General features: G+C 42.6%; 2 protein-coding genes across 8 annotated transcripts in view; one reads left to right on the top strand and one right to left on the bottom strand.

Moving 5' to 3' along the window:
• Nucleotides 1–25899, top strand: LOC139564795 (oxysterol-binding protein-related protein 7-like). 6 transcript variants are annotated; one of them, XM_071384617.1, is made up of 22 exons: nt 1–114; nt 11628–11843; nt 12051–12191; nt 12478–12531; nt 12689–12802; nt 13162–13344; nt 13545–13677; nt 13820–13941; nt 14421–14522; nt 16837–16999; nt 17245–17378; nt 18222–18323; nt 18624–18816; nt 19394–19444; nt 21446–21735; nt 22424–22561; nt 22708–22850; nt 23152–23296; nt 23481–23631; nt 23912–24038; nt 24354–24476; nt 24749–25899. In XM_071384617.1, exons 1-22 carry the CDS (start codon nt 16–18, stop codon nt 24858–24860), a joined length of 3036 nt encoding a protein of 1011 aa, XP_071240718.1. In that variant the 5' UTR covers nt 1–15; the 3' UTR covers nt 24861–25899. The 6 variants fall into 6 exon arrangements, with proteins under 6 accessions (XP_071240718.1, XP_071240720.1, XP_071240719.1 ...); XM_071384619.1 differs by having other exon boundaries at nt 11628–11846; nt 13581–13677; XM_071384618.1 differs by having other exon boundaries at nt 11628–11846; nt 19412–19444.
• LOC139564796 (TANK-binding kinase 1-binding protein 1-like) overlaps nt 25458–27722 on the bottom strand; it is an 18775-nt gene continuing 16510 nt past the window's right edge. For both annotated transcript variants that reach the window (XM_071384623.1, XM_071384624.1), the window contains exon 11: nt 25458–27690. In XM_071384623.1, coding sequence (XP_071240724.1) covers nt 27562–27690 — 129 coding nt within the window. In that variant the 3' untranslated portion in view covers nt 25458–27561. The remainder of the gene's footprint in view (nt 27691–27722) is intronic.

Below are 27722 nucleotides of genomic sequence, written 5' to 3'. Positions count from 1 at the left end.
TCTACGATCTGACAAATGGGAGGAAGCAAATTGGAAGGTTGCTTGAGATTTCGGGATGTGAAAACCAGTCTCCTTTCACGCTGGCCACCTACTTGGATTATCCACGGTTGTCAGGTGAGTTTTTCGTTCTTATTTTATTGATAATCGGGAATAAATGAACATGATACAAGTAAATTAAATTGGTTGAAACGAATGTTTGATTTGCTAGAATTATTAGTAAATGTTTGTTTTGCTTCCATTGCCATTGAGTTTGATATTGCGGTACGCAATGTTTGATCAATTACGGATCGAATTTCTAGTGTTTTTGTTTCCTTTGCTTTACATTGCTTAGGTCTATGTTTTAAAGTAGAACAAAACTCATATTTTGTGGGAGATTGGACACCTGGAACTTCAAATGTGCCACCATAGGATATTTATCTAATAGAAATGACTGCTGCCTGCTGCAATCAGCTCTCAGTCCCACATCAGAATTAGACGTTCACCCATGTTTCTTAAACATCCAATTTCGAAGTTGTTGCAAAGTTTAAGTTTAGGCAATAACTCCTAATGGTTAAGGTTTGGGATGGGCTTAAAACAAACATCTCAAACAACTTTCCATTGCTGGGTTTGAACTTGCAACCTTTGGAATTAGAGGCAGATGCCCATCCGCCAACCCCATCCACAACGCTCACTGTTGCCCCTATTGGACGGGTGCCACGTCATCTCCCGACGTCCTCAGACATGCGTGGATGTCGAATACTGACTTGTATCACAGGTGACCTGGCTGGCCTTTTCAGCTTTCTGAACATTTGATGCCAAACTTTTCCGAAGGCACAAAAGTCACAACAGTACTGTAATTAGTCCTACATTTTCTGAGCAGCAATTGGCCCCCTGGTCATGACATTATTAGCCATCTATGGCTTTGAAGTGTTTGTGTGTTGACACGTGTGCTCAAATCGAGGGACCAAACTAGTTTTTAAATCAACGAGTGGGATACAGTGAGGATCTTGTGACACTGTTTCTTGTTCTTGCTATACATTGTTGCTTATTCTCAGAGGTGGGGAAAAAAGTGTTCAATTGTCATACTTGAGTGAAAGTAAAGATACCTTAATATAAAATGACTCAAGTGAAAGTAACCCAGTAAAATACTGCTTGAGTACAAGTCTAAAATAATCTGATTTTAAATGTACTCCAAGTACGGTGGTGGAAAAAGTACTCAAAAGTACTCATACTTGAGTAAAAGTACAAAGTAAAAGTGAATGCTACACACAGAATTCCTTACATTTAGCAAACCAGATCGCACAATTTTCCTTTTTATATTCCTATTTTTGACAGCCATGCACACACCCCAACACTCAGACATCATTTACAAAGGAAGCATTTATGTTTAGTGAGTCCACCAGATCAGAGGCAGTAGGGAGGACCAGGGACGTTCTCTTGAGAACTGTGAATTGGACCTTTTTCCTTTACTGCTAAGCATTCAAATTGTAACTAGTACTTTAGGTTGTCAGGGTAAATGTATGGAGTAAAAAGTACATAATATTCTTTAGGAATGTAGTGAAGAAAAAGTAGACAAATGTATAAAGTACAAATACTCAAATGACTTTAGTACTTTAAAGTATTTTTACTTAAGTACTTTACATCACTGCTTATTCTCATGAAGACTTCTGAACACACATCAGTACATATGATATGGGTGATGATCAATGTCTAAGGTTTACATAGTGGTTTACAGATGGCCAGTCAGGATGAGCATTTAGGAGTGTTGTATCCCAGCCTTACTGAAGCGTAAAAGCTTAGGTTGTGCCATGTCTAGCCCTGATTCTGGTTCTGATAAACCCAAGTTGTAGAAATGGGAGTGAATATGGTGTGCATGTGGGCCCATCAAATGTGATTCGACCAATGCTACCAGTATGTCCCACAGCCATAGCCCTGCATAATGGCAGCCATGATGGAGTTATCTTGGACCAGGCTTGGAACTTGCAGTGTCAACATAGTTTACATTGGAAATCCCCCCCTCCCCAAAACCATCCCTCACACCAGTACACTTTCATTGTATACCACATGGAGGATTTCTAAACCTTGAACTCAGTTGGCCTGTATATCCATGGCACTGGAACTGCCTCGTCTAGAAGGTGGAACATCCCGGCTGTCCCAGTAGCAGCAGCTGTGTCAGGGGCCCTGCCTGGGACCCGTGTGGTGATGCAGCTCAGGCACATTCCTGTCAGAACACAGGAACCTGTCCGTTCACCCTACGCCTCCGGGCACCCGACGCTGTCTTTCTCCCTCGTCATTTTCTTTACCTCTTCTGGCAGTTTCTCCTAGGTGTTCTAATAATCTCCTTCAGAGATCATTCTAATATTAGGCCTTCGTCTTCCAACCAAGACTCTGATGTTGTGATTGCCACTCTGGCCTGCGTCAGGAGTAAGCTACAGCGGCTGGATTGTGTTTGTAGTTGTTTCAGGCTTAGTTGTTAGGAGTTCCTTGGCAGTTGCTATGGTTGTTATAGAGTACACAGAGCTGTATAGATCATTTGATCCTGATCCAAATGAATCAAACATCCAGAACAAGCTCATGTTTTGTTGGTGTCTTTATCAATGCTGGCAGGAAGCTCCGGTTTTTCCCAAACGTCACATTTTCAGTTCGACTATTTTTAAAGGCCTGAGAAACATAGTTGACATCTTATTCAAAATAAGTGACTTTGTCTCCTTGTTTTCTGTTTGAACGACATATTCCACATGGTTATTGTATGTGTCAGTCCCTGTAACGTTCTTCATTTTCCAGCCTAGTGGCGACCTGTATCATGACGACATACGCCTCAAGTCATTTGGCCTGAGAGATTCAGGAATGCCGTTGTTTGATGGGTGTAGTGCCAGGGGTGTCAAACATACGGCCCGCGGGCCGGAACCGGCCCCCAAGGAGGTTCGATCAGGCCCGCAGGATAATTTGAAAGTGGAAAAAATGCATAAAAGACATGGAATTAATATTTTTAATTCGCTGCAATTCATGGATTATCCGCTAAGGGGCGCACTCTTTCCATCAGAGTAGAAGACAAGCCGCATCACTGAGACAGACTGAAAACAGCAGACGGTATCAATGCGCCATCTGCTGCTTGTTACGACGTTGTTAATACCTTGGTCTCTACCTCTCCGCTACACCCTCATTAGCCAAAATGTCGTTATCCAAACGGAGAAAAGTAGATAAGGAGTGTAGAATTTTCAAAGAAAAATGGACCACGTCCTATTTATTTACAGAGATGCACGGAAAACCTTCGTGCTTGGTGTGTTTGCAACAAGTTTCGGTATTGAAGGAATATAATATTCGACGCCACTACGAGACTCATCACAGCGAAAAAAAATTCCTTTCTTTAAAAGTCTCATTTAATCTTAAAGTGCATTACTATATTTTTCAGTACCAATTAAAGCTTTGTGCCTTTGTACAATCAGTGGGATCAGTTGCAATGCATATTTGTGAATGATAAAAGTAAATTGCACATTTGTCTAAGGAAATATGAGGTGTTTCATGAAATGTTTTGTAAAAGGATAGTTCATTAAATTTCAATATTTTCCTAATGTTCTTGTGCTTCTTTACACCAAAACAAAGGAAAGACATGATATTTTGGTTATTTATAGCAGAGTATGGTATAATTTTAATGGTCCGGCCCACTTGACATCTCCCTAGGCCGTATGTGGCCCACGATGCGAAATGAGTTTGACACCCCTACACTGTAGTATTTCAATATATTTTTAATGATTTTAACGCCACCCAGGAAGGCGTGAGTGCAGTTTCAGTTGACTCACTGTAAACTACAGTATGCGCTGCATTTTTCACGCCGTATTTGTAAATAGTATTGTAAATAATCGTCAACAGCAACTCATGTTACTCCCTATAGAATGAGAAAATATTGTCAGTTGCCTGGAAAGTTGGTGTGCGCCACCAATTGGAGCTATGGAATCACAATGGCCGCCTCAGCTAAATCTAATCTGAGGGAGTTTTTCTGTTTTTTTTGTACTTGATGATGCCCCCCTTAGTCAATTTTGTCAACAGTAACTACCATGAATGATACTCGTCAGCAACCTATTTTTCCTGACGAAACTATTGACGATAACAAGATGAGATGCCCCTAAAATAAAAAATGTAAACATCAGTCATTCATTTATTTTATTTGACAAAATGTATCGAAACGAGAATTCCACGTGGAATTAATGGACATTCAATTTGACATGAAGCTCCTTTTCATCGGTTTTGTCCAATCATCAGCATGCATGGTTTAGCAGAAGACTTAATGCAATCCTCTCATTACCTCTTTGCTTTGTCACGTCTTTCTGTTGCGCGGGCTGCTTGACCAAAGCTGTCTCTCCCACACACACAGTTCCTGGGAGGTCACTTCACTCCTCTCTCCTTTGAACGGTTATTATGGGGAGAAAATCAGAGCTGTAAATGATTTAATCTGTAGCCAAGGCTTTATAGCCTATATGGTAATTAACCAATGCAAGTCAAAATCTGCCACAGTAGCAATGTTGCCAGCTAAGGTATAAGAAGGGATAGTAGGCCTATTTGGACAAGGCAATCTGAATGTGCACATGATGGAAGTTAGAGGTAAATATAAATTGTTTAAAAAACATATATTTTTTAAGATGCTCTGACTATTTTGTGACCTAAAATGACTGACTAAAACCACACCAGAAATGTTGCGGTTGTCGACTGATAACTTAAACTAACGAGGGATTATATTACTAATGTGACTAAGACTAAAATGTATTTTAAGACAAAAACTAATACTAAATCTAAAATAGCTGCCAAAATTAAGTCAAAGTGACTAACAGGATCTTATCCTACATTCTATCAATAGAACCATCTACATTATCACCAGGCTAGGCAATAAAGGATATTTTGTATTTTGCCTGTAGGCCTACTGTAACTAGGATGAGGTCCCAGCCAGGTGATGTTGAATACAATGCATTCAGGGAATGTCTTCAATTGTTTGTCACCTGAACTTCAGAGGACTACTCCTAAACAAGGAAGTCCTTTCTAAGAACGGATCTGTTTATTGGCCGTATGGCTTCAATGTTGGTCATTTTACTTTCATGTGAAAATTGTCTGTAAACATGCTGTCATCAACTGCATTACCCAAACAGCGCAATGCGATCACTTGTTACAGTTCAAATCAAATCAAGTTTATTTTATATAGCCCTTCGTACATCAGCTAATATCTCGAAGTGCTGTACAGAAACCCAGCCTAAAACCCCAAACAGCAATCAATGCAGGTGTAGAAGCAGTTGACTGTTTCATTATTGATGTCCAGCCTGAATCTAGGCATCTCATTTGGTTGTCACTCAAAATAACAGCAGTATGAAGATGACGCATGGTGGCTGTCCTGTATGTATGGTATTGGGGTGTGGAACCTACTTTCTGTCTTGGCTCCACCCAATCACCCTCCCGTCTTTGATTATGCAACACAACCCTGCTTGGCAACCAGATAATAGTTCCTTCATAACCATCCAACACAAGTATCCAAGAGAACAGTAATGGGCCTATGTTGCGATATATTATATACTTTACGTGTTTTAATTGATTAAATACGTAAACGAGAGAATAAAGACCTTTACTATTACACATGTAGACAAAGAGGAGAAACTCCGACCCCTAATATCATTTGGGATGCTTTTAAGGCGTACATTAGGGGAATGATAATCTCATACTCAGAAAAAGTTCAATCTGAATTAGAAATTCAAATTAAAGAAAAATATATCACTCTCTTAGAAAAAGCCCATAAATCTTTACAAGGTAAAGAAGAAAATTTCAATTTCAGAATTTAATCAGGAATATAATATTTTATTTTTGAAGAGCGCGAACAACTACAGATTAAACTCCAATAAAGCCTACTATTTAATGGTAAATAAACCTGGTGAAAACCTCGCAGCTCTCAAAATGAATACACGCCAAACCAGTTATAATTTTAAAAGCGAAGGATACAAATGCTTTAATTAGTAACAAAGCTGTACATAATAATTTTGAAAGTCACTATGAAATTCTATATCAATCAGAATGAAATAAATTGGACTGATTCTACAGCCTTCTTGGACTCAAACCCTGAAGCAACTATCAGCAGATTTTTTTTTTTTTAAATCACTAAAAATTGAACGATTCAGTGCTTCCGAGTTCCATGTATCGAACCAGTTATTTCAGTTATATTAAAACCAGGAAAATCTGACGAGTCCCCTGCAGTTTACAGACCCATACACTTCATATATTGCAACATAATAATAACAAACCCATAAGCAACAGAATGGCACAAGTCTTACCAGACATGAAACATTTCAATTTATTATGGATCCCCATTATCTGCTGCCGAGGCAGCATCTACTCTTCCTGGGGCCCAGCAAAATAAAGGCAGTTATATACAATTAATAACATGACATGACATTTCAAAACACATTAAGTGTGCGCTCACAGGCCACTACTCTACTACCACATATCTACAACACAAAATCCGTGTGTGTGTGCGTAGTTTCCCGATCTCTGTCCTCCGAAGCCCAAGTGGTTCATGTTTTTGCCCTAGCACTATACAGCTGATTTAAAATAATAAACGAATCATCAATCTGCGATCATTTGAATCAGCTGTGTAGTGTTGGGGCAAAAACCAAAACGTTCACCCCGTGGCGTCCCGAAGACCGAGTTTGGGAATTGCTGGTATAGTACGTATGTTTTCGTGTGCATGTGTCTGTGCCTCTTCACAGTCCCCGCTGTTCCTGTAAAGTGGATTTTTATGTTTTTTTTTGCAAATCTGATTTTACTACTTGCACGAGTTACTTGATGTGGAATAGAGTTCCGTGTAGTCCTGTGCACATCCCATAGTCTGTCCTGTACTCAGGGACTGTGAAGAGACCTCTGTTAGGCATGTCTTATGGTGTATGCATGGGTGTCTGAACTGTGTGCTAGTAGTTTAAATGGACAGCTCGGTGCGTTCAACATGTCAATACTTCTCACAAATGCAACTGAGCCAGGAGAGATTTGACATGCGTAGTATACATTTTTGCTCTCCGTGGGCCAGCCGTGCTGCTCTGTTCTGGGCCAAGTGTAATTTTCTTAAGTCCCTCTGTGGCACCTGACCACAAGACTGGACAGTAGTCCAGGTGCAAACAAAATGAGGTGTTGTAAGACCTGCCTTGTTGATAGCATTGTTAAATACAGGAAGTCAAATGATACCATAATGTTAAGAGAATGGAGGCATCATATGCTTTATTTAAATACTGGGGGAAAATATGGCTACAGACAAACACAATTTTGAAGTCACATGGGGCAGAGTCATTCAAGCATTACAAACATTGGTTGTGGGAACGTATGGGTCTGAGCAAGTGTGGTGTTGCTGATGTTTGTCACAGTATTCACACCCATTTGCTTTTTCTACATACTGTTGCAGCCTGAATTTAAAATGTATTACATTTAGAATTTTTTTTTGTCACTTGCTGACACACGTAACGTTAAAGTGGAATTACGACAATTCAGCTTTTGCGACTAAGTATTCAACCAGTTTGTCGTTATGGGGCATTGTGTGTAGATGGGTGAGAGAAATGTACTTTATCAATTTTGAGTTCCGGCTGTAACACAGCAAAATGTGGAATAAGTTAAGGGGTATGAATATTTTCTAAAGGCACTGTGTATATGTGGTCTAACTTGTCTATGTATGTTTTTGTTTAATGTAGTGTGTGTGCTGAACAAATATAAACGCAACAATTTCAAAGATTTTACTGCGTTACAGTTCACATGAGGACATCGGTCAATAAATTCATTAGGCCCTGATCTATGGATTTCACATGACAGGGAATAGACATATGCTTCTGTTGGTCACAGAGACCTTAAAAATGGGCCTCAGGATCTCATCACGGTATTTTTGTGAATTCAAATGGCTAATTCATCAAATGCAATTGTGTTCCTTGTCCATAGCTTATACCTGCCCATACCATAACCCCACCGCCACCATGGGGCACTCTATTCACAGCATTGACATCAGCAGACCGCTCTCCCACACAACGCCATACACCTGGTCTGTGGCTGTGAGGCAGGTTAGACGTACTGTTCTCAAGTCTCTAAAGCAACGTTGGAGGAAGATTATGGTAGAGAAATGAACATTCAATCTCTGGCAACAGCTCTGGTGGACATTCCTGAAGTCAGCATGCCAATTGTACACTCCCTAAAAACTTGAGGCGTCTGTGGCGTTGTTGTGACAAAACTGCACATTTTAGTGGCCTTTTATTGTCCCCATTACATGGTGCACCTTTGTAATGATAATGCCGTTGAATCAGCACCTGTCACGTGGATGGATTATCTTGACAAAGGAGAAATGATCACTAACAGGGATGTAAGCTAATTTGTGCACAATTCGAGAGAAATAATATTTTTGTGCGTCTGGAACATTTCTGATATCTTTTTTTGCAGATCATTGAACATGGGACCAACACTTTACATGTTGTTTATATTTTATGTACAGTGGGGCAAAAAAGTATTTAGTCAGCCACCAATTGTGCAAGTTCTCCCACTTATAAAGATGAGAGAGGCCTGTAATTTTCATCATAGGTACACTTCAACTATGACAGACAAAATGAGAGAAAAAAATCCAGAAAATTACATTGTAGGATTTTTAATGAATTTATTTGCAAATTATGGTGGGAAAATAAGTATTTGGTCAATAACAAAAGTTTATCTCAATACTTTGTTATATACCCTTTGTTGGCAATGACAGAGGTCAAACGTTTTCTGTAAGTCTTCACAAGGTTTTCACACACTGATGCTGGTATTTTGGCCCATTCCTCCATGCAGATCTCCTCTAGAGCAGTGATGTTTTGGGGCTGTTGCTGGGCAACACTGACTTTCAACTCCCTCCAAAGATTTTCTATGGGGTTGAGATCTGGAGACTGGCTAGGCCACTCCAGGACCTTGAAATGCTTCTTACGAAGCCACTTCTTTGTTGCCCGGGCGGTGTGTTTGGGATCATTGTCATGCTGAAAGACCCAGCCACGTTTCATCTTCAATGCCCTTGCTGATGGAAGGAGGTTTTCACTCAAAATCTCACGATACATGGCCCCATTCATTCTTTCCTCTACACGGATCAGTCGTCCTGGTCCCTTTGCAGAAAAACAGCCCAAAGCATGATGTTTCCACCCCCACGCTTCACAGTAGGTATGGTGTTCTTTGGATGCAACTCAGCATTCTTTGTCCTCCAAACACGACGAGTTGAGTTTTTACCAAAAAGTTCTATTTTGGTTTCATCTGACCATATGACATTCTCCCAATCTTCTTCTGGATCATCCAAATGCTCTCTAGCAAACTTCAGACGGGCCTGGACATGTACTGGCTGAAGCAGGGGGACACGTCTGGCACTGCAAGATTTGAGTCCCTGGCGGCGTAGTGTGTTACTGATGGTAGGCTTTGTTACTTTGGTCCCAGCTCTCTGCAGGTCATTCACTAGGTCCCCCCGTGTGGTTCTGGGATTTTTGCTCACCGTTCTTGTGATCATTTTGACCCCACGGGGTGAGATCTTGCGTGGAGCCCCAGATCGAGGGAGATGATCAGTGGTCTTGTATGTCTTCCATTTCCTAATAATTGCTCCCACAGTTGATTTCTTCAAACCAAGCTGCTTACCTATTGCAGATTCAGTCTTCCCAGCCTAGTGCAGGTCTACAATTTTGTTTCTGGTGTCCTTTGACAGCTCTTTGGTCTTGGCCATAGTGGAGTTTGGAGTGTGACTGTTTGAGGTTGTGGACAGGTGTCTTTTATACTGATAACAAGTTCAAACAGGTGCCATTAATACAGGTAACGAGTGGAGGACAGAGGAGCCTCTTAAAGAAGAAGTTACAGGTCTGTGAGCGCCAGAAATCTTGCTTGTTTGTAGGTGACCAAATACTTATTTTCCACCATAATTTGCAAATAAATTCATTAAAAATCCTACAATGTGATTTTCTTGATTTATTTATTTTTTCTTCTCATTTTGTCTGTCATAGTTGAAGTGTACCTATGATGAAAATTACAGGCCTCGTCTTTTTAAGTGGGAGAACTTGCACAATTGGTGGCTCAGTCAATATGGAACATTTCAAGAACTTTGGAAGTTTCTTCAAGTGCAGTTGCAAAACCATCAAGCGCTATGATGAAACTGGCTCTCATGAAGACCGCCACAGGAAGGGAAGACCCAGGGTTACCTCTGCTGCAGAGGATACGTTTATTAGAGTTACCAGACTCAGAAATTGCAGCCCAAATAAATGCTTCAGAGTTCAAGTAACAGACACGTCTCAACATCAACTGTTCAGAGGAGACTGTGTGAATCAGGCCGTCATGGTCGAATTGCTGCAAAGAAACCACTACTAAAGGACACCAATAGGAAGAGACTTGCTTGAGCCAAGAAACACGAGCAATGGACATCAGACTGGTAGAAATTTGTCCGCAGAGTGAAGGAAAATCAGCCAAACAAGTGTTCAGCATATGTGGGAACTCCTTCAATAAATTGTGTCACTCTGATTCCATATGTGTTATTTCATAGTTTTGATGTCTTCACTATTATTCTACAATGTAGAAACTTGAGCGGTAGTGTTTGTTTTTTTTAGAAACTTTTCAGATTTTTTTTGATTTTTTACTGTAGATTGTCTGTTTGCTACTTTTGATAATCCCACATGCTGCAGGTTCGGTCTCTAATTTTAAACTTTTTCAGGAAAAAGCGGTTTTACTGAAATTAAAAACAGCGTCTTTTAGGGCCTCCCGGGTGGCGCAGTGGTCTAGGGCACTGCATCGCAGCGCTAGCAGTGCCACCAGAGTCTCTGGGTTCGCGCCCAGGCTCTGTTGCAGCTGGCCGCGACCGGGAGGTCCGTGGGGCGACGCACAATTGGCCTAGCATTGGCCTAGCGTCGTCCGGGTTTGGCCGGTAGGGATATCTTTGTCTCATCGTGCTCCAGCGAGTCCTGTGGCGGGCCAGGCGCAGTGCGCGCTAACCAAGGGGGTGCACGGTGTTTCTTCCGACACATTGGTGCGGCTGGCTTCCGGGTTGGAGGCGCGCTGTGTTAAGAAGCATTGCGGCTTGGTTGGATTGTGCTTCGGAGGACTGCAGAGGATACGTTTGGGGTGGCTATTTCGACCTTCGTCTCTCCCGAGCCCGTACGGGAGTTGTAGCGATGAGACAAGATAGTAATTACTAGCGATTGGATACCACGAAAATTGGGGCGAAAAGGGGGTAAAATTAAAAACGACAACAAAAAAAACGGCGTCTTTTTGAAAATACTGACAATTTAAAATTGCTAGTAATATCTTTGAATCGTTGTTGATGTTGCGTCGTCATATTCTTTGGTCAGTATTCCTGGACCTTGTCTACTACCGGTTTGTCCACCATGGTCTTTTTATAAGGCCAAGTCAACCATAAAGTTGAGGGGTGGATGATATGAAGGTTGTCTTCTCATTCTTCTCCTGAACTCGGGATCCAAGGGCCAACTGCAGCAGGGGCAGCGCGCGTGTGTTCCTGACACTTGAATTGAAGACTGATTTCTCATGGTTGACAAATGGGACAGTTAAAGCTTATGAAGTTGCCAAATGTGAAACCAGTAAAATGTCACCATGTTTTTTTTTTTTTCATGTCTCCTCACATTACTGTAAATTTGTCTCCACAGAGCTGCGTTTCCTCCTCAGAGGGAACCTTTCCGAAAAGCAGACTTACTTTTAGCGACGTTGTTCATCCAATCGTGACGATGGACCCTCGGGTGTGCCCACCCTCACTCAACAGCAGCCAATCAGTGATGAGCAGTCTGGACAAGTCTCCCGCTGGAGTATCCAAGGTCGGCCACTCGCGGAACGGCAGCGTTGGGTCGTCACGCAACTCCCGACAGGTAGTTTCTGAGTCGTTCCTTTTGATGAAAATGATCTTAGTGTGTTTTTGGGGTGTGCATGTCTTTGTATATGATGGGTCTCCTCTCTACACCATAATGCATCCAATGATGTATTTAACCATCATGAATATCTCTATGGATGCAGCCCATTTTGAGTATGAAGTTCTTGATGGAACTGATCTCCTTCACCCCCCCCCCCCCCTATAGCACTCCGCTCACTGGGAGGTGTTGGACGACCATATGGACATGGGTTCGGGGATCGGGTCAGGGCTGGACATGAGCGTCCCTGGCATCTGTGAGGGCTTTCTGATGAAGAGGAGGAAGTACCCAATGAAGGGCTGGCACAAGGTAATGTGAAGGCTATACTTGGCAAGCCAACTGAAGCGCAGTTGGCAAGCCAATTAGTTATGTTTCACCATCACTTCTGACTTCCTGCGGTGTATTCACTAGTAACCAAACGGAAGGAAATGGCAGATGCTCAGCTAGAAGGGACTAATCCAGGGTTTCCCGAATGAAATTGGTTTTCATTGCAAAGTGTTTTTTTTATTTTATTTTTTACGTTGTACAATGTTTTGCTACTGGTGTGCACATATGAATACACCCCTGTCTGATGTGGTTCGGTCTCTTCTTTCAGAGGTACTTCCTGTTGGAAAAAGGAATCCTCAAGTACTCAAAGACACAGCAGGATGTATGTATCCACAATACACTACTAACAACACAAATTCAAGTAATGAGTGCAATCTTTCTGAAATCGGTCGGCGCCATATTGTAAACGTTCTTGTTTTATATACATATTGGACAATAAAGTGAGGGGTTTTCATCCATTGTAATGTTCCACTCATCAGATCCAAAGAGGAAAGCTCCATGGCTCCCTGGATGTTAGCCTCGCTGTCATGTCCATCAACAAGAAGTCCAAGCGCATCGATCTGGACAGTGGAGACTATTTATACCACCTCAAGGTGACACTGAGTATACAAAACATTAAGAGCACCTGCTCTTTCCATGACAGACTGACCAGGTGAATCCAAGTGAAAGCTATGATCCCTTATTGATGTAACTTGTTAAATCCACTTCAATCAGTGTAGAAGAAGGGTAGGAGACAGGTTAAAGAAAGATTTTTAAGTCTTGGGACAATTGAGACATGGATTGTGTATGTGTGCCATTTAGAGGGTGAATGGGCAAGACAAAATACTGTATTTAAGTGCCTTTGAACGGAGTATGATAGTCGGTTTGTGTCAAGAGCTGCGCACGTTTCCTTTTCACATCTGTTTCTTATCTATCTATATCCCCATTAATGTAAAATTCACTCTCCTGTTAGACCAAGAGCAATGACTTGTTCTACATATGGCTGACCAAGCTGTGTGCCCATCGTGTCTTCAAGAAGAACGAGGCCCTGGGCGTCCACCACGGAGTCCTCCATGCCCTCACCATGGGCAACAGCACGTTGTTGCCAGCCATGGCCAGTCTAGCCCAGAGAAACCAAGCTGCAATGCCAGGCATGGTGAGTGAACAGAGAAACGGGCATGACGCAGTGTGGTCTGCTACTCGCAGTGCGGTGTGCTACAACCAAGTACGTTCTGGTCCCACCAAAATAGATGAAGTTATATTCTGAATAGAACAAAGAGGACTTTATAAAAATTGGCTCTGACACTTGACTTATTCTGTCTCTTTCCCTCTGTCCCCAAATCATGTGGTTTCCAGTACCCTCACTATGCCAGCTCTGCCTCTGTCTACCAGGCGGAGATGGAGGTTTCGCCCACAGCAGCCCCAGGGGTCAATGGCAAGGTGGCAGCATGGCTCCAGCAGACCCACCAGTCCGATACCTGCTCCCAAGGTAAGGTATTGCCATGGTGAAGCTAGGGAATCAAGGCTGTCACTTTACAATTCAGCATTAAATGAATATCCAGTTACTTTCAGAGCTAAGCCTCTGCTCCAAAGCTTTCTTAATAACCTTCTCTGACCCTTGACCCCCACAGAGCTAGCTCGTTCTCAGGCGGACTTGACTGAGTTGGCCCAGCTCATTCAGAGGCTCAATTGGCTGGAGAGTGGCCAGAAACCCATCTCCAACAGTGACCTAGAGCGAAGAATCAACTTGCAGGTAAGGTCACCACCCTAACCACTACTCCACAACCATATATGATCAGTTCTCTATAAAAAATATATAAAAAATTGTGCACTTGTATTTCTGAGGTGACTGCTGCTACTCTCTGTTATTATCTATGCATAGTCCCTTTAACTCTACATACATGTACATATTACATCGACTAACCGGTGCCCCCGCACAATGACTCTGTACCGGTACCCCCTGTACATAGCCTCACTATTGTTATTTTACTGCTGCTGTTTAATTATGTAACTTTTATTTTCAATTTTTTACTGAGTTTTTGGAGAGAAAAAAAATGTTTTACTTACAAGCCCTTAACCAACAGTGCTTTAAGTAAGCATTTCACTGTAAGGTCTACCTGTTGTATTCGGCGCATGTGACCAAATAAAATTGTAATGTATTTGACATTGGAATATTAATTTAGTGGTTGGCTAGTCTTTATTCTGAGCATATCTATTCTACTTCTCTTTCAGAATCTGACACTTAATATCCCCAAGGCCAAGAAGGAGAGGAAGACTACGAACAAGATATTTGGTCATTCTCGCACCCATTCTGGAGTCGAAACCTGCGGCATGGTAAGTTCTCATGTCCTATACAGTGGGTGTATGTTGTTACAAAGTGGGATTAAATAGATTTAACTGTCTTTTTTTGTCATTGTACACAATGTTCTGTCAAAGATAAAATAATATAACAAAAATGTCATGGCTAAAATATATAGTTGTTGCATAAGTATTCACCTGCAAGCCTAAATTAGTTCAGGAGTAAAATGTAGTTTGACAATTTATTCTTTATTTAACTAGGAAAGTCAGTAAAGATCAAATTCTTATTTACAATGCCAGCCTAGGAACTACCTTGTTCAGGGGCAGAACGGCAGATTTTTACCTTGTCAGCTCGGGGATTCGATCTAGCAACGTTTCGGTTACTGGCCCAACGCTCTAACCACTAGGCTACCTGCCACCCCCAAAGTAGTATTACTTACGTGATTTGAGGGTGGCAGGTAGCCTAGACACATCAAAGATGCTTGTCTTTCTGAACTGAGCTGCAGGACAGGAAGGAAACTGCTCAAGGATGTCACCATGAGGCCATTGGGGATTTTTAAAATGACTATGGAGTTCTATGGCTGTGACGGGAGAGAACTGAGGATGAATCAACATTGTAGTGACTCTACAATGATGGCCTGAATGACATTGAAAATTGTAATACCAATAATTATACAGAATACAATTATCCCAAAACCCTAAAGTAATCCTGGGCTAAAAAAAAAAACACTGCAAAGGAACATACTTTTTCGCCTAAATGCAAAGCCTTATGTTTGGGTCAAACAACACATGACTGAGTAACTGCCTCTTTATTTTCAAGCATGGTGGCGGCTGCATCATGGTATGGGTATGCTTGTCATCAACATACTGGGGAGTTTCAGGATAAAAATAAATGGGACGGAGCTAAACACAGGGCCACAACTTGGAGGAAAACATGCTTTAGTCTGCTTTATGCCAGACAGTGGGAGAGGAATTCAACTTTCAGCAGGACATCCCATAGGGCGGCGCATAATTGGCCCAGCGTCATCCCGGTTAGGGTTTGCCCGGGGTAGGCCATCATTGTAAATAAGACTTTGTTCTTAACTGACTTGCCTAATTAAATGAATAAAATAACATACAACACAAGGCCAAAGCTACACTGGAGTTGCTTAACAAGAAGACCGAAGTTAGTTTTGACTTAAATCTGTTTGAAAATCTATGGCAGACTTGACAATTGCTGTCTAGCTATGATCCCCCAACACCTTGACACATCTTGAAGAATTTTGATAAGAATAATGGGAAAATATTGCACAATCCATGTGTGCAAAGCTCTTATAGACTTACTCAAGAAGACTCACAGTTGTAAATTCTGCCAAAAGTGTTTCAAACATGTAATGACTTGGGGGTGAATACTTATCTAATCAAGGTATATTAGTGTTTAATTATTATTATTTTTTTAATCCTTCCACTTTGACATTAGAATATTGTCTATTGTTGACAAAAAAATAACATTTTAATCCATTTGAATCCCTCTTTGTAACACAGTAAAATGTGAACAAATTCAAGGAGCGGAATACTTTTGATACCAACTGTACAAGACATTAGTCATTGGATATGAACATTTTCTGGACATTTCCGTGTCATGGGTCCTTCAGAATCCTCTAACTCTTCCACTTTCACCCACGGTTCCTGCCTGGCCCCTCATTTTTCATTTATGATTTAGGGACCCGGTACAAACACATTGACACATTGAATAAACAATCTTATGGTTGCATTATAGTATATTTGTAGCTGACGAGATGGGGTTTTCTAAAGAGTAGAATAAAAAAAGTTAAAAACGCAGCAATAGGAAGTGCAGAGATTCTACAAAAGAAGTAACGCTAGTAACATACAATATATAAACTCACTTCCTGCGTCATGAAAAGTTGTGCGCGCAGTTAGGCGTCAAAGTGGCTTGTTTTAAATTGAAGTGAATGACAACTTCCAGCTTGAGGCAGCTCGTGCGAGTTAACAAACATGTAATCAGATGGTTATTGTCTACAACATGGCAGATGTCATCGGAGGACTGATTTTACGGAACGATCTAGCAACAGGCAAGGTCAAATATCACAAATAGAGCTAGATAAAGCCAGGAGAATAATGTACTCGTTGAGCGTGATTATAGCCATCGTTCTTGTGTGTTCATGGTCATCACTCACTATTACGTTGGTCAAGGTCCCGACGTCAGTGTAAAGCTTTTCTGATGTACTGTAGCTACAGGGCTTTTTGATGCTAGCGTGCATCACTCGAACGTGACGGGGGGTAAAAAAAATGGCTCTCTACACACATCCTTTCCCTTCTCCTCCCTCCCTCCTTCCCCCTCCTCCCTCAGTTTACCTCCAGCCACCTGAGCACATCGTCCAACCACCTGAGTGTGGGAGCCTCCTCGGTGCCGTCCATCCCAGACTATGTGTACTCACAGCTCTCCAATCCTCTCATAACCTCCCCCGAAGCCAAGAAGATCCAGCAGGAGATTTGTGCCGTGTCCCATAAGGGTAAGAGAGGGGGGTTACAAGGGTGTTGGGGCTCATTCGATTTGGGTGTTAATAAAGTTCCACATAGGAAATGCCATGTGCAGAGCTGGTAGAGTGAAGCTGGTTCTGCAACATAAAAAAAGGACCTATGTAGACCACTGCAATCCAGTGATGACTTGCTTAGTTACTTAGGGATGTATGTTGGTATGGATGACTGAAACAGGAAATCAAATGAAAATGACTTTGGTCTGCCATAATCTTCTCAGTTCATGCCTCTCTCAAATCCATCCACGAGGTGCTCGCGCTGGAGCGTGAGCGGGTCCGACAGGCTTGGACCGGTCCCGACCTACGCTCATCCACCTCCAATCAACTGGCCACCCTGTGTAGCACACTGTCTGAGGTAAGAGGCCCGCCCTGGACACACACTCATATTTGCAGTACACACGCTGAAACTGACATCCTGCATTACACTGACAACACAAACCATTGTTAATGGCTCCAAACGAGAGACCTACATTTCTTTTGAGTTTTTTTGGAAGTAACAAGAACAGGAAGAGACCTAGCGACCAATAGAAAGGCCTGATTCACATTTAGTCCGTAACACCTGTGGTCTCTGTTTAAAACACACACAGCAGAGGTTTCTATGGGCCACACCTATTCTCTCACTTTCTCTTGCTTTCTCCTTCCAAAATATACTTCAGTCTCAGCCTGCTGTTGTTCAAGTGTGTGAAACCAGACAGAACTGGTTTGGGCTGTTTGGGGTTGGGACATCTAGGTACTGCCCATCAGGGGCAGAATCGTTCCTCCCAGTTCCCCTGTTTTGAGCCTGCCTGGATGCAACAACAAAATACTTTTGAAATGTAAAGACACTTGTTCACACAGAGGGAAATTGTTAGATTTATCTTGGTGAAACAAATAAAACCTCCCACAAACTAATCTCTTTGATCCGAGTTACCAGATGTCGTTGAACTTCATTAATTACTATAAAAACAGAACTAGGATAGTTTGTTTTGGTTTAATATGCTGCGTCAATTGTTTTGTCCTGGATGGATCTGACAAAGCTGAAAGAGTTCTGAGGGAAAACTTCCACCAAATGTTCATACTGTAAATGTTGTCCAACTTACCTGCATGTGGGCCAAGGTTGATAAATAATGTGACAATGGGAAATGAGCTTAATATTGTGCTTGCTTTTCATACAATTTCTCTACAGTATACTAATAAGTCACTGTTTGTGTGTCTCCAGCTGGAGGTGCAGTCTTGCCAAACCAAAGTTCATTCCCTGTCCCTTTCCTCTGGATCCACGGGGGGCTCCAAGGAGTCCTACAGCACTGTGCGTCAGGACCAGGTGTGTATTCAGCCGCCAACCCCCACTCAGGAAGAGGCAGGCTGCCACTTGTTTCTGAATGCATGTGCGTGTCTAGCGGTGTACTGTGTGTCTGCCTGTCTCTGCGTCTGTTTGTGCCCTGTAAGGGATTCTCTATCAAATGAGCACGGTTTTCTTCCTTAACTCTCTTTTGTAAGACATTACTGACATCACTTATCCATCTGAAGGCGTTCTTCATTTTGTATGCTTCCTGTTAACTATAATCTTACTCTACCTCCTTCGGTCACTCTTATCCTCCCTTCCTCTCCCCCTTCTCCTCAGAATGCTGAGAAGACGCCCTCTAAGGGTTGCTCTGTGCAGCGCACCCCCTCGCTGGCCGACTCCATGGCCGAGTACTATGACGCCAGAGATGTCATCGTCTGTGAGAACTCAGAAGACGGCGAAGAGGAGTCTGATGAATCCGGGCTAAGTGACATCACCACCACCAGTAACTCTGAGCCAGACGAGGTCCATGGTGAGCGGCGACTATATATTACTATTCAACTGTGGTCATAGAAGTAGAATGACTAGAGCGGAAACTCTAAAGATGTGTTCTATAATATTGTGTTTGAGCAGTCCCATTATACCTTGAGTGCAGTTCGGTCCATTTAAGTTTTCGTCTTGAAATATAAATAACAATATGTTTTAAATTCAGCAGTATGTAGTAAACCTGGGACGATAAACCGAAAATTATTGATACCGACCATTTATCGAGGACGTTTTACTGATATTGATTATAACGATAAGTAGACTTTACTAGAGGAATGTGTAGTTTGAAATGAAATAAGTCTGTTAAATGTGGGCTATTAACAGGACAATTGATTGCCCCACATTCAAAGTAGTAGTTTTAAGGGTAATATAAAAAAGAAACTGGTGCACATTAATGTTAACTTGTCTTTCAATTTATTGTTATCGTGATATGGATTTTTGTCCATATTGCCCAGCTCTATCTAGGTAGTTATACTCATAAACTCGGCTGACACCAACGTTGGGTATGTGTGTGTGTATATATATGTGTACAAATGTAATTTTATTACGTTTTCTGAATATAGCTTCTACTTTGCCTGCAGAGGCAGTATCCCCGGACCAACTGCAAACAAAAGGTATTTTGGGAATGGTCAAACTGAAGTATCAGTGGAGTGGTGGTGAATTGCAGCCATATTGGAAGTCCCATATGGATCGTTTTAATTCATTGATGCACATCATTTATTTGAAAATGGTACATTTTCAATGTTGTACACGCAAGCATGCTGATTGGACCCTGAAAACGTCCCAGTAGTCTACTCACTCTATTACCATGATTTTATCATCACTCTCCTCCTTCCTCTTTGTCCTCCTGAGGTGTCTCTTTGGTTTTGTGGGACTGGTGACAATTTAACAAATGCATTATTGTCTAATCTGTATAGACATTTCATTATTTAAACTTCAAACCTTCCACCTCGATCCAACGTCCAACTCTAATTTGGAAGATGGAGAAATCGAGACTCAATTTTGCCACTCACCATCCTTCTTTCCTTGACGGCTTTGGGCCTTCAGACTTTTTAAAGGGAAGGTTCAGCGTTTTGGCAAAGAAGCCTTGATTTGACTATTTAAAATGCATAAAACCAAATTGCTGAGGATTATATGCACAAAGTCTGAAGATTTGTTTCCATTGTGGGCCTGTTAGCCACGTGTCTGCTAGGCAAAACAAGAGACATTGGCCCTCTGGCATACATTCAATCATAAAAATGTCTATTGTTTACCGTTTATCTATCCACGATTAACTCGTGGATACCGTTTTTATGTCTCTGCGTCCAGTATGAAGGTAACTGCCAAAATAAAGGAAACACCAACATAGGTCTTAATAGGGCGCTGGGCCACCATGAGCCGGCAGAACTGCTTCAATGCGCCTTGGCATAGATTCTACAAGCTTCTGGAACTCTCTTGGAGGGTTGCGACATAATTTTCCCACCAGAAATTCCGTAATTTGGTGTTTGGTAGATTGTGATAGAAAATGCTGGCTCAAGTGCTGCTCCAGAATCTACCATAAGTGTTCAATTCAACCTGGTCTCAGAGCATTTCGTGTTATTCTGTATGTAAATCCAAGACACTCCATTTCGTATGCTTTTGTATTTGTGGACTCCATCACCGATTCCGGATGGTATGTTACAAATTACAATTTGTATTATATGTTACGAATTTGCAAAATAGATGTTACGAATTCTAGCTAGGCAGCTAACGTAAGCTAAGGGTTAAGTTTAGGGGTTAGGTTAGAGGGTTAGTGGAAGTGTTAGCTAAAATGCTGAAGTTGTCTGAGATTCGAACTCGCAACCTTTGAGTTGCTAGACATTTGCATTAAACGCCCACCCATCCAACCCCACCCACCACCCTACTTTTTTGTTTTTGCCTTAAGTAACCATTGGTCTTTATGTAACCATATCATACTAATTTGAATGTCCTGGATTTACTTTTACTATGTCATGTCTAGTCTGAGACCAGGCTGTTCAATTAGGTTGAGATCTGGTGACTGAGATGGCCAGTTTTTATTGCTCATCAAACCATATTGTGACCACTCGTACTTTGTGGGTGGGGGCATTGTCATCTTGGAAGAGGCCACTCCTCTCAGCATATAAATGCTTCACCATAGGTCGAAGGTGAGCACTCAGAATGGCTGTGTATTTACTGGCTGTTACCTTTCCCTCTAAGGGGTTGAGTGGCCCCAAACCATGCCAGGAAAATGCACCCCACACCATAAGAGCCGCCAGTTACCTGTAGTTTTGCAAGCCAATGCTAACTAGCGTTAGCGCAATGACGAAGTCTACATGAACAGCTAGCATGCTAGCTATTCCCATATAGACTTCCAGGAATTGCGCCAATGCTATTTGGCAACTTCCTTCAAACTGAACGCGGAGACATAGCGTAATCACAAGTTCATCTAACCCTGGAGAAAATCCGGAACTTTCCCTTTAAGGGCTGAATCTTGTGAACCATGTCTATTTTTTAAATATATATTCAAGCTTTCAAGCCCTAAGTGCTGGGTGTAATCATAAAAAAACATGAGATTCAATAGAAAATGTATAGAATTCCATCTAACCTTTTTGTCATATGCCATCTTCCCCTGGCAGCCTCTGCCACCCTGAACTACCGCACCAGCGTGTCCAGAGCCCCGGACATGGTCAGCACCGTGCCCACCAACACAGGCCGCCGCACCGTCCTGCCCGCCAACTGTGTCGACAACAGCCACATTGGCATCATGACCATCCTGTACAACAACATTGGCAAGGACCTGTCACGTGTGTCCATGCCCTGTGGCCTCAACGAACCTCTGAGCCTGCTGCAGAGAGTGAGCGAAGAGCTGGAGTACTCTGAGCTTCTGGACATCGCCAACCGCACAGAGGACCCCTTCGAAAGGATGGTAAGGTGGCCCGACATGTGCCTGACCTTAAAACGAAGCAGCTCCATTATAGGTTTGTGCTCCATTGCTAGCGTTGGTGCTGTTTCAAGTGAATTTATACACCTGTAGATTTGCTTAGTTGAGACCAAATGCTATTGGTCTCAAGGTCTACGCTTTCTCAAATCAAATGGTATTGGTCACGTGTCGAATACAACCAGTTTACCACGAAAGGCTTACTTACGAGCCCATTCCCAACAATGCAGAGTAAAAAAGACCCCAAAAAATACATATAATAAAAAAAGGAAATGGTAACACAATAAAATAACAATAACGAGGCTATATACAAGGAGTACCAGTACCGAGTCAATGTGCATGGGTATGAGGTAGAGGTAATACAGTATGTACATGTAGGTAGGCGTAAAAGTGACTAGGCAATCATGATAGATGATAAACAACAGTAGTAGCAGCAGCATATGTGAAAGTCTGCTGTGTGGTGTGTGTGTGGGTAGAGTGTGCATTAGAGAATCAGTGAAAACAACAAACAACGAATGGGGTCAATGTGAATTGCAGATTTGGTATGTAAAACTGTATATTGTGGTTCTTGCGTATATTAAGTATTTGGGTAGCAGTTTGCTTCCGGGGCCATTTTGATATTGTTGATGGGTGTGATTTCACTCATCCGTTTTCCCGTATCTTATTTTTCCTGAAGCTATACATTGGAGTTTTCTCCATCTCTGGCTATGCCTGGGCCACCTGGCGGAACCGCTACAAGCCCTTCAACCCCGTCCTGGGAGAGACTTACGAGAGCCACCGCAAGGAGCGCGGCTTCCGCTACGTCGCTGAGCAGGTAGGAGTTGTATAATCCTGACCGTGAATGATCTTGACCCCGAATCATCCTAGATACCATCTGCGAGGCCAGTAACCTCTAAAGCTGACCCAGGGTGTCTTCCACTGAAGATTCAGTTGTTTAAGGTGTTTCCTTTCTGTTCCCAGGTCAGCCACCACCCGCCCTGCTCCGCCGTGCACGCAGAGTCTGAGAACTTCACCTTCTGGCAAGACCAGCAATGGAAGAACAAGTTCTGGGGGAAGTCTTTGGAGATCATCTCCTCTGGTCCAGTGAATGTCAAGTTGCCAAAGTGAGCGTTGATGCAAATTCCATCATGATCATTTGACCAAATAAAGGAGGAATGTAAACCCGACTTTCACATCGTCGTTTTGAATGTATTGATCCATTGTTCAAAGTACAAGCTCAAGGACCGTGTTTTGATTGAGCTGATTTTAAGATTTGAAAAGGCATTCGCCAAATGCTCTACTTGTTAGCTGTCGCGTGCTCGAAAGTATAATTGACTATGCTATTCAATGATAGGTTCATAGTATTGAAACCGGCTCAGGTGTCCATGAATTTTAAACCCATGGCTCTCTCCCTCCACCCTCTAGATATGGGGATCACTACGAGTGGAACAAAGCGGTGACCTGCGTCCACAACGTCCTGAGTCAGCAGAGGTGGCTGGAGCACTACGGAGAGGTGACCATCAGGAACACCAAGAGTGACCTCTGCACCTGCAAGATCTCCTTCGTCAAGGTGAGACCCCTGACCGGTGCCCATAGAGCACAAAGCTCAATTGAAGAATAACCCCCTAATGGGACCCATAATGAGTCAAATAAATGGTCAACAGTTTAAATTGGGTCTAGACATTTTGAAATGTACATAGCTTTACGTATGGAACTACCTACTAGGTTGCCATTGACATTGCTCTCGCTCTCAGTCCCGCTACTGGACCTCAGAGACGAGTAAGAACGAGGTGCAGGGCCAGGTTCTGAACCAAGCGGGAGAGGTGGTCCACCAGTTTGGTGGGCTGTGGCACGAGGGCATCTTCTGTGACACCCTGCCTAACCCAAAGTGCATCTGGAAGCCCAGTGAGTACTGCTATTATCTGAGCAACTCCTTATCTGCTATGTACGATAATCCTAATCCCTAATCCAATGTTGATATTGTAGTTTATCCTATAAAAGTGTGTAATCCACACCATTGTGCCTATTATATTTTCCCGAATCCCATACTATTTCTGTGAATTCTATCTTGTGATCCTCTTTGCAAAGACTATGGATGTTTTCCCTCAATCCGCGAGTCCGTAATCCACTCTATAGTACCAGCACTATGTATCGCCTCACAGTTCCCCGTTTCTTCCGTCTCCAGACCCTCAGCCTGATGACCACTTCCAGTACTACGGCTTCGGTCGCTACGCCAGGGAGCTCAATGAGCTGACCCCTGAACTGAAGAAGGTCCTGCCTCCCTCAGACACCCGCTATAGGCCAGACCAGAGGTGAGACCACCGTTCAGCCTGCTCAGTAATGCATACATAGAGGATGTTTAGTCATGTGCACATAATTAGATTTGTCAAATGCGCTGGAAGTAGGGCTAGGAATACTTCTTGAATGCGATATGACCAGGAAAAACTGTGGGTCCTGTTCAGTAGGTGGTATCGTTCAGTGACATTTTACTTCCTCAAATGCCAGGGAGCTGTGTTGTGCATTGATGTGGCTGCGTGCGATGGTACTGTACACACAATTGACCCTGTTAACGCCTTAGATTCTTTCATGCTGAAGCGCTTCATCTCTCCACTATTCTTTCCCCGTAGGATCCTGGAGGAGGGAGATGTAGCTGGGGCTGACAGTAAGAAGGAGGAAGTAGAGCAGAAACAGAGGGACCGACGAAAAGAGCTGGCCAAGAAGGGAGAGGCGCACGTGCCTCGTTTCTTCAGGTGAGTCTCGCCAACTGTCCCTTCCCGCCTTAGGCAATCAAAGAGCATTTATTGTAGAAGGGGCAAGGCAATGGTAACCAACACAGCTATTCAGTGTCTTTATGATTAGCTGAATCGGGTGTTAGGGCAGGGTTGGAATAAAAGCCTGCACCTGTAGCTTTTCCAGGACTTGAGTTGGTGCACAGTGTCTGTGCTTCCTTGAAGGCTTCTATTGATGCCCCTTTTAAAGGTTACCTCACACTAGAAAGTAAATATACTCTTCCCTCCTTCAGGAAAGAGCTGGATGCGGCAGGGAATGAGAGCTGGCTGAGCAACGGAACCTACTGGAAGATCCGTGATCAGCCAGGCTTCGCCAACACCAAGAACTTGGATCTGTGGGGTTGAGTAGACCTCAGCAGAGCCTCCTGTCATTTTTGCTTCATCATAGACTATTACAGCCCAATGAGACTACTGAACGCAGATACTAAAGTTCCACTAAGGAAGAGGAGAGGTGAAGGGAGTTTTGGCGGCATGGATGATTCATTCCAGGGTGACTGTCTGCCATGGAGAGAGGAAATGTCAACATGGAGTAGATGAGGACTACTTTGGATCTTTGCCTTCAAGTCTGATGTTCCCACGTTGATGCCGATCCTCCACACCCCCAGTAACCGCTCTGGTGTCCGCAAAATGTAAACTGCCCTGAAAATAACCAGATTGAAATTGGTTCATGCATTTTTAACTGCCAAGTTTACTGCATTAGTGGTCGGAGATCCGACATAGCGTTTTGAATAATGTTACCGTGCATGTTATCGAGATGCATGATGCTTTTGTCAATGTAAGATGTCTAATATATTTAAGCACTTGTCGACTTTTTAGGTATATATGCAGATTTATTTAAATCAATTTGTGATATCAAATGCTCACTCCTATAAAGGGGAAATAACCAGGGCAGGGGATTGTTTAAGACGGCTGTGGATTAATGGGGTTTTATGGGTAAGAAGGGGCTACCTCTTGCACTCTCGATGGTCTCACTGTGTTTTTGTATATTTAGACAATCATGTCGCGTTGTACTTTACATCTTTGGACTTGTTTTAAATGACACTGAATGCCTCCCATCCGTCGCCTTCCTCACCCGTTTTAAAGAGAACGGGGATCGTTTTACCACTAGCCTTCTCACCGCTTCCCTTTAGTTTTCCCCCCCTTGCATTTCTCTATCTAGAGTGAGTTTTATAGATGTTTTAATGCTTTTGAGGGTTATCTTTTCGACCTTGATTTAGGTTGATACTATGAAGTCTTTTTATGGATGTTTCAACAGTGGGTTTTGCGGAAAAGAGAACCCTTGTTACATTTCAGTGTAAAAAACAATTGGAGGGCTATAGCGGGAATCGTCCAAAATGAATTGTTTTCTAATCTATTATCAAATAAATACTAAACTAAAAAAAAATGTTGTTCTTTGAAACTGAGTATCACAGCTATTGTAAGCAGTTGTTTAACTGGAATAATCTATTTTACTATTGCCCAATGCAGGGAATGTAAAATGCCTATAGATATACAACATATGCCCTTATGAGTTTACGTCTATAATGAATTGAATGTGGAACCCAGTCCAACCAGTTGCTGTTTAACAGACCAGTCATTGAAGACTGAGTTAAGCTAAGATTCAACTAGGTATACCATTTTGAAATTCAGTTTTTTTTATTATTTCCATTACAGAGTAAACTAAGCCTCCATGATTCTATGGAAGGGAAAAAAAGATTCGGAAAAGGAATACGGTAGCGTCTTGGAATGCAATGTGAACACATGGGTTCATGTCCATTTTCAAATGTCATTCCTTTATCCGATTCCACTCCTGTATCTCGGTACTGTTCCGTCTCATTGGCAGAGTCTCTTGGTCTTCTTCTAGAAGCGATCCAGAAGTTTTTATTGCGGTTCATTGCAGTGTTCGCTTCTATGGTATCTATACTAATGGCATCGTCTTCCGACGGGTGGCGTCCCTCCAGCGCGACACTTGTCCTTCAACTGACTCATGAGTACCAAAAGCTCTGAGGTAAGACAATGTACTGATGGTAGATCCCCATCCAGTGTCTTTGGATCATATTGATTGCTGTGCAAATTTCCCGAATTGGCTGAGTTGAGAAATCAGCTGATGTTGTGTTTGTGTATCTGTCAAATTGTCCGGTGGGTTTTAAATGTGTTGCTGTGAACTGTGTTGACAACCTGTAGGCAAGTACCGGAGATGACTGCATATAAAGCTTTAGTATTCTGAGATTCACAAATCATCCACGGAGAACAACAGCCTGGAATCACTGTACAACTCCTACAAACCAGAACATCTTCGGACTGTTTCTACCCTAGTTTTTAATTGCTATGGTACAATATCCTAAATCCCTGAATGTCAATATACAAAGGAGTTTCTTATGAGGTACCTATAGTGGTCCATCCCTTCACTGTTTTAGGGTCCTCGCCACACTGCCATAGCTCATCTATTTACAGCTATTATCACCAACCCCCTCTGTCATCCTTGACTTCATGTTATTTCATTACATTTTACAGAGACACGTGAGACGTTTTTAAAGATTGTTCTTGAATCTCGACGAGAACTATTCAAATTCCGTTAGAACTCAATTCTAAAAAAAAAGTGCTGTGTACCTCCGTTATGAATATGCCCTTAAAGTCTGGGTGAAGAGTTCATTCTGGTTTTGACAGAGTGTAAACTTTATGATAAAGCATGTAGTTGGGGGTGTGACCCATTATTGATGGTTTTAAAAACAGTGCGAGGTAACCATGTCAAAGACCATACCTGATAACATGGGAGAGATAGGGAGCATTCAGAAACAGCACTGGCCCTTGTTATAGCCCTAAACTAACATTGTCAAATACAGAGGTAAGGAAACTTTCCAGTTTAGAAAATGACTATCACATCTAAATGTAGATGGGTGATTCAGTGGATGCAGTCTGCCCTAGAGTGTCATATTGCAAAGGGGATCTGCAATGGGTTTTCCTGATAATGGTTTAGGTTAGAAATGTGTTTTCCTGCTAATGGTTTAGGTTCGAATTTGGCAGAGTAAGTTGATCTGTGTCTTGGGGGTGGGTGGGGGGGGGGCGGTTAGATCTTGCTGTTCTCCAGGTGCGTGTCGATGTGTTTGATGAGGGCGTCGTCGGGGTAGCCAGTGGGGAAGGTCAGCTGACACAGCGGGCAGCTCCGGGCGTCGTCCTCCTCCGTCTCCATCCACAGCTGCAGGCAGCCAATCACAAAACGGCGTAAAC

The sequence above is a fragment of the Salvelinus alpinus genome, chromosome 36 (assembly GCF_045679555.1).
Source record: "Salvelinus alpinus chromosome 36, SLU_Salpinus.1, whole genome shotgun sequence".
Taxonomy (NCBI): domain Eukaryota; kingdom Metazoa; phylum Chordata; class Actinopteri; order Salmoniformes; family Salmonidae; genus Salvelinus; species Salvelinus alpinus.
Note: the sequence above shows the minus strand (reverse complement) of the source record. Positions and strands in the feature narration are given on the sequence as shown.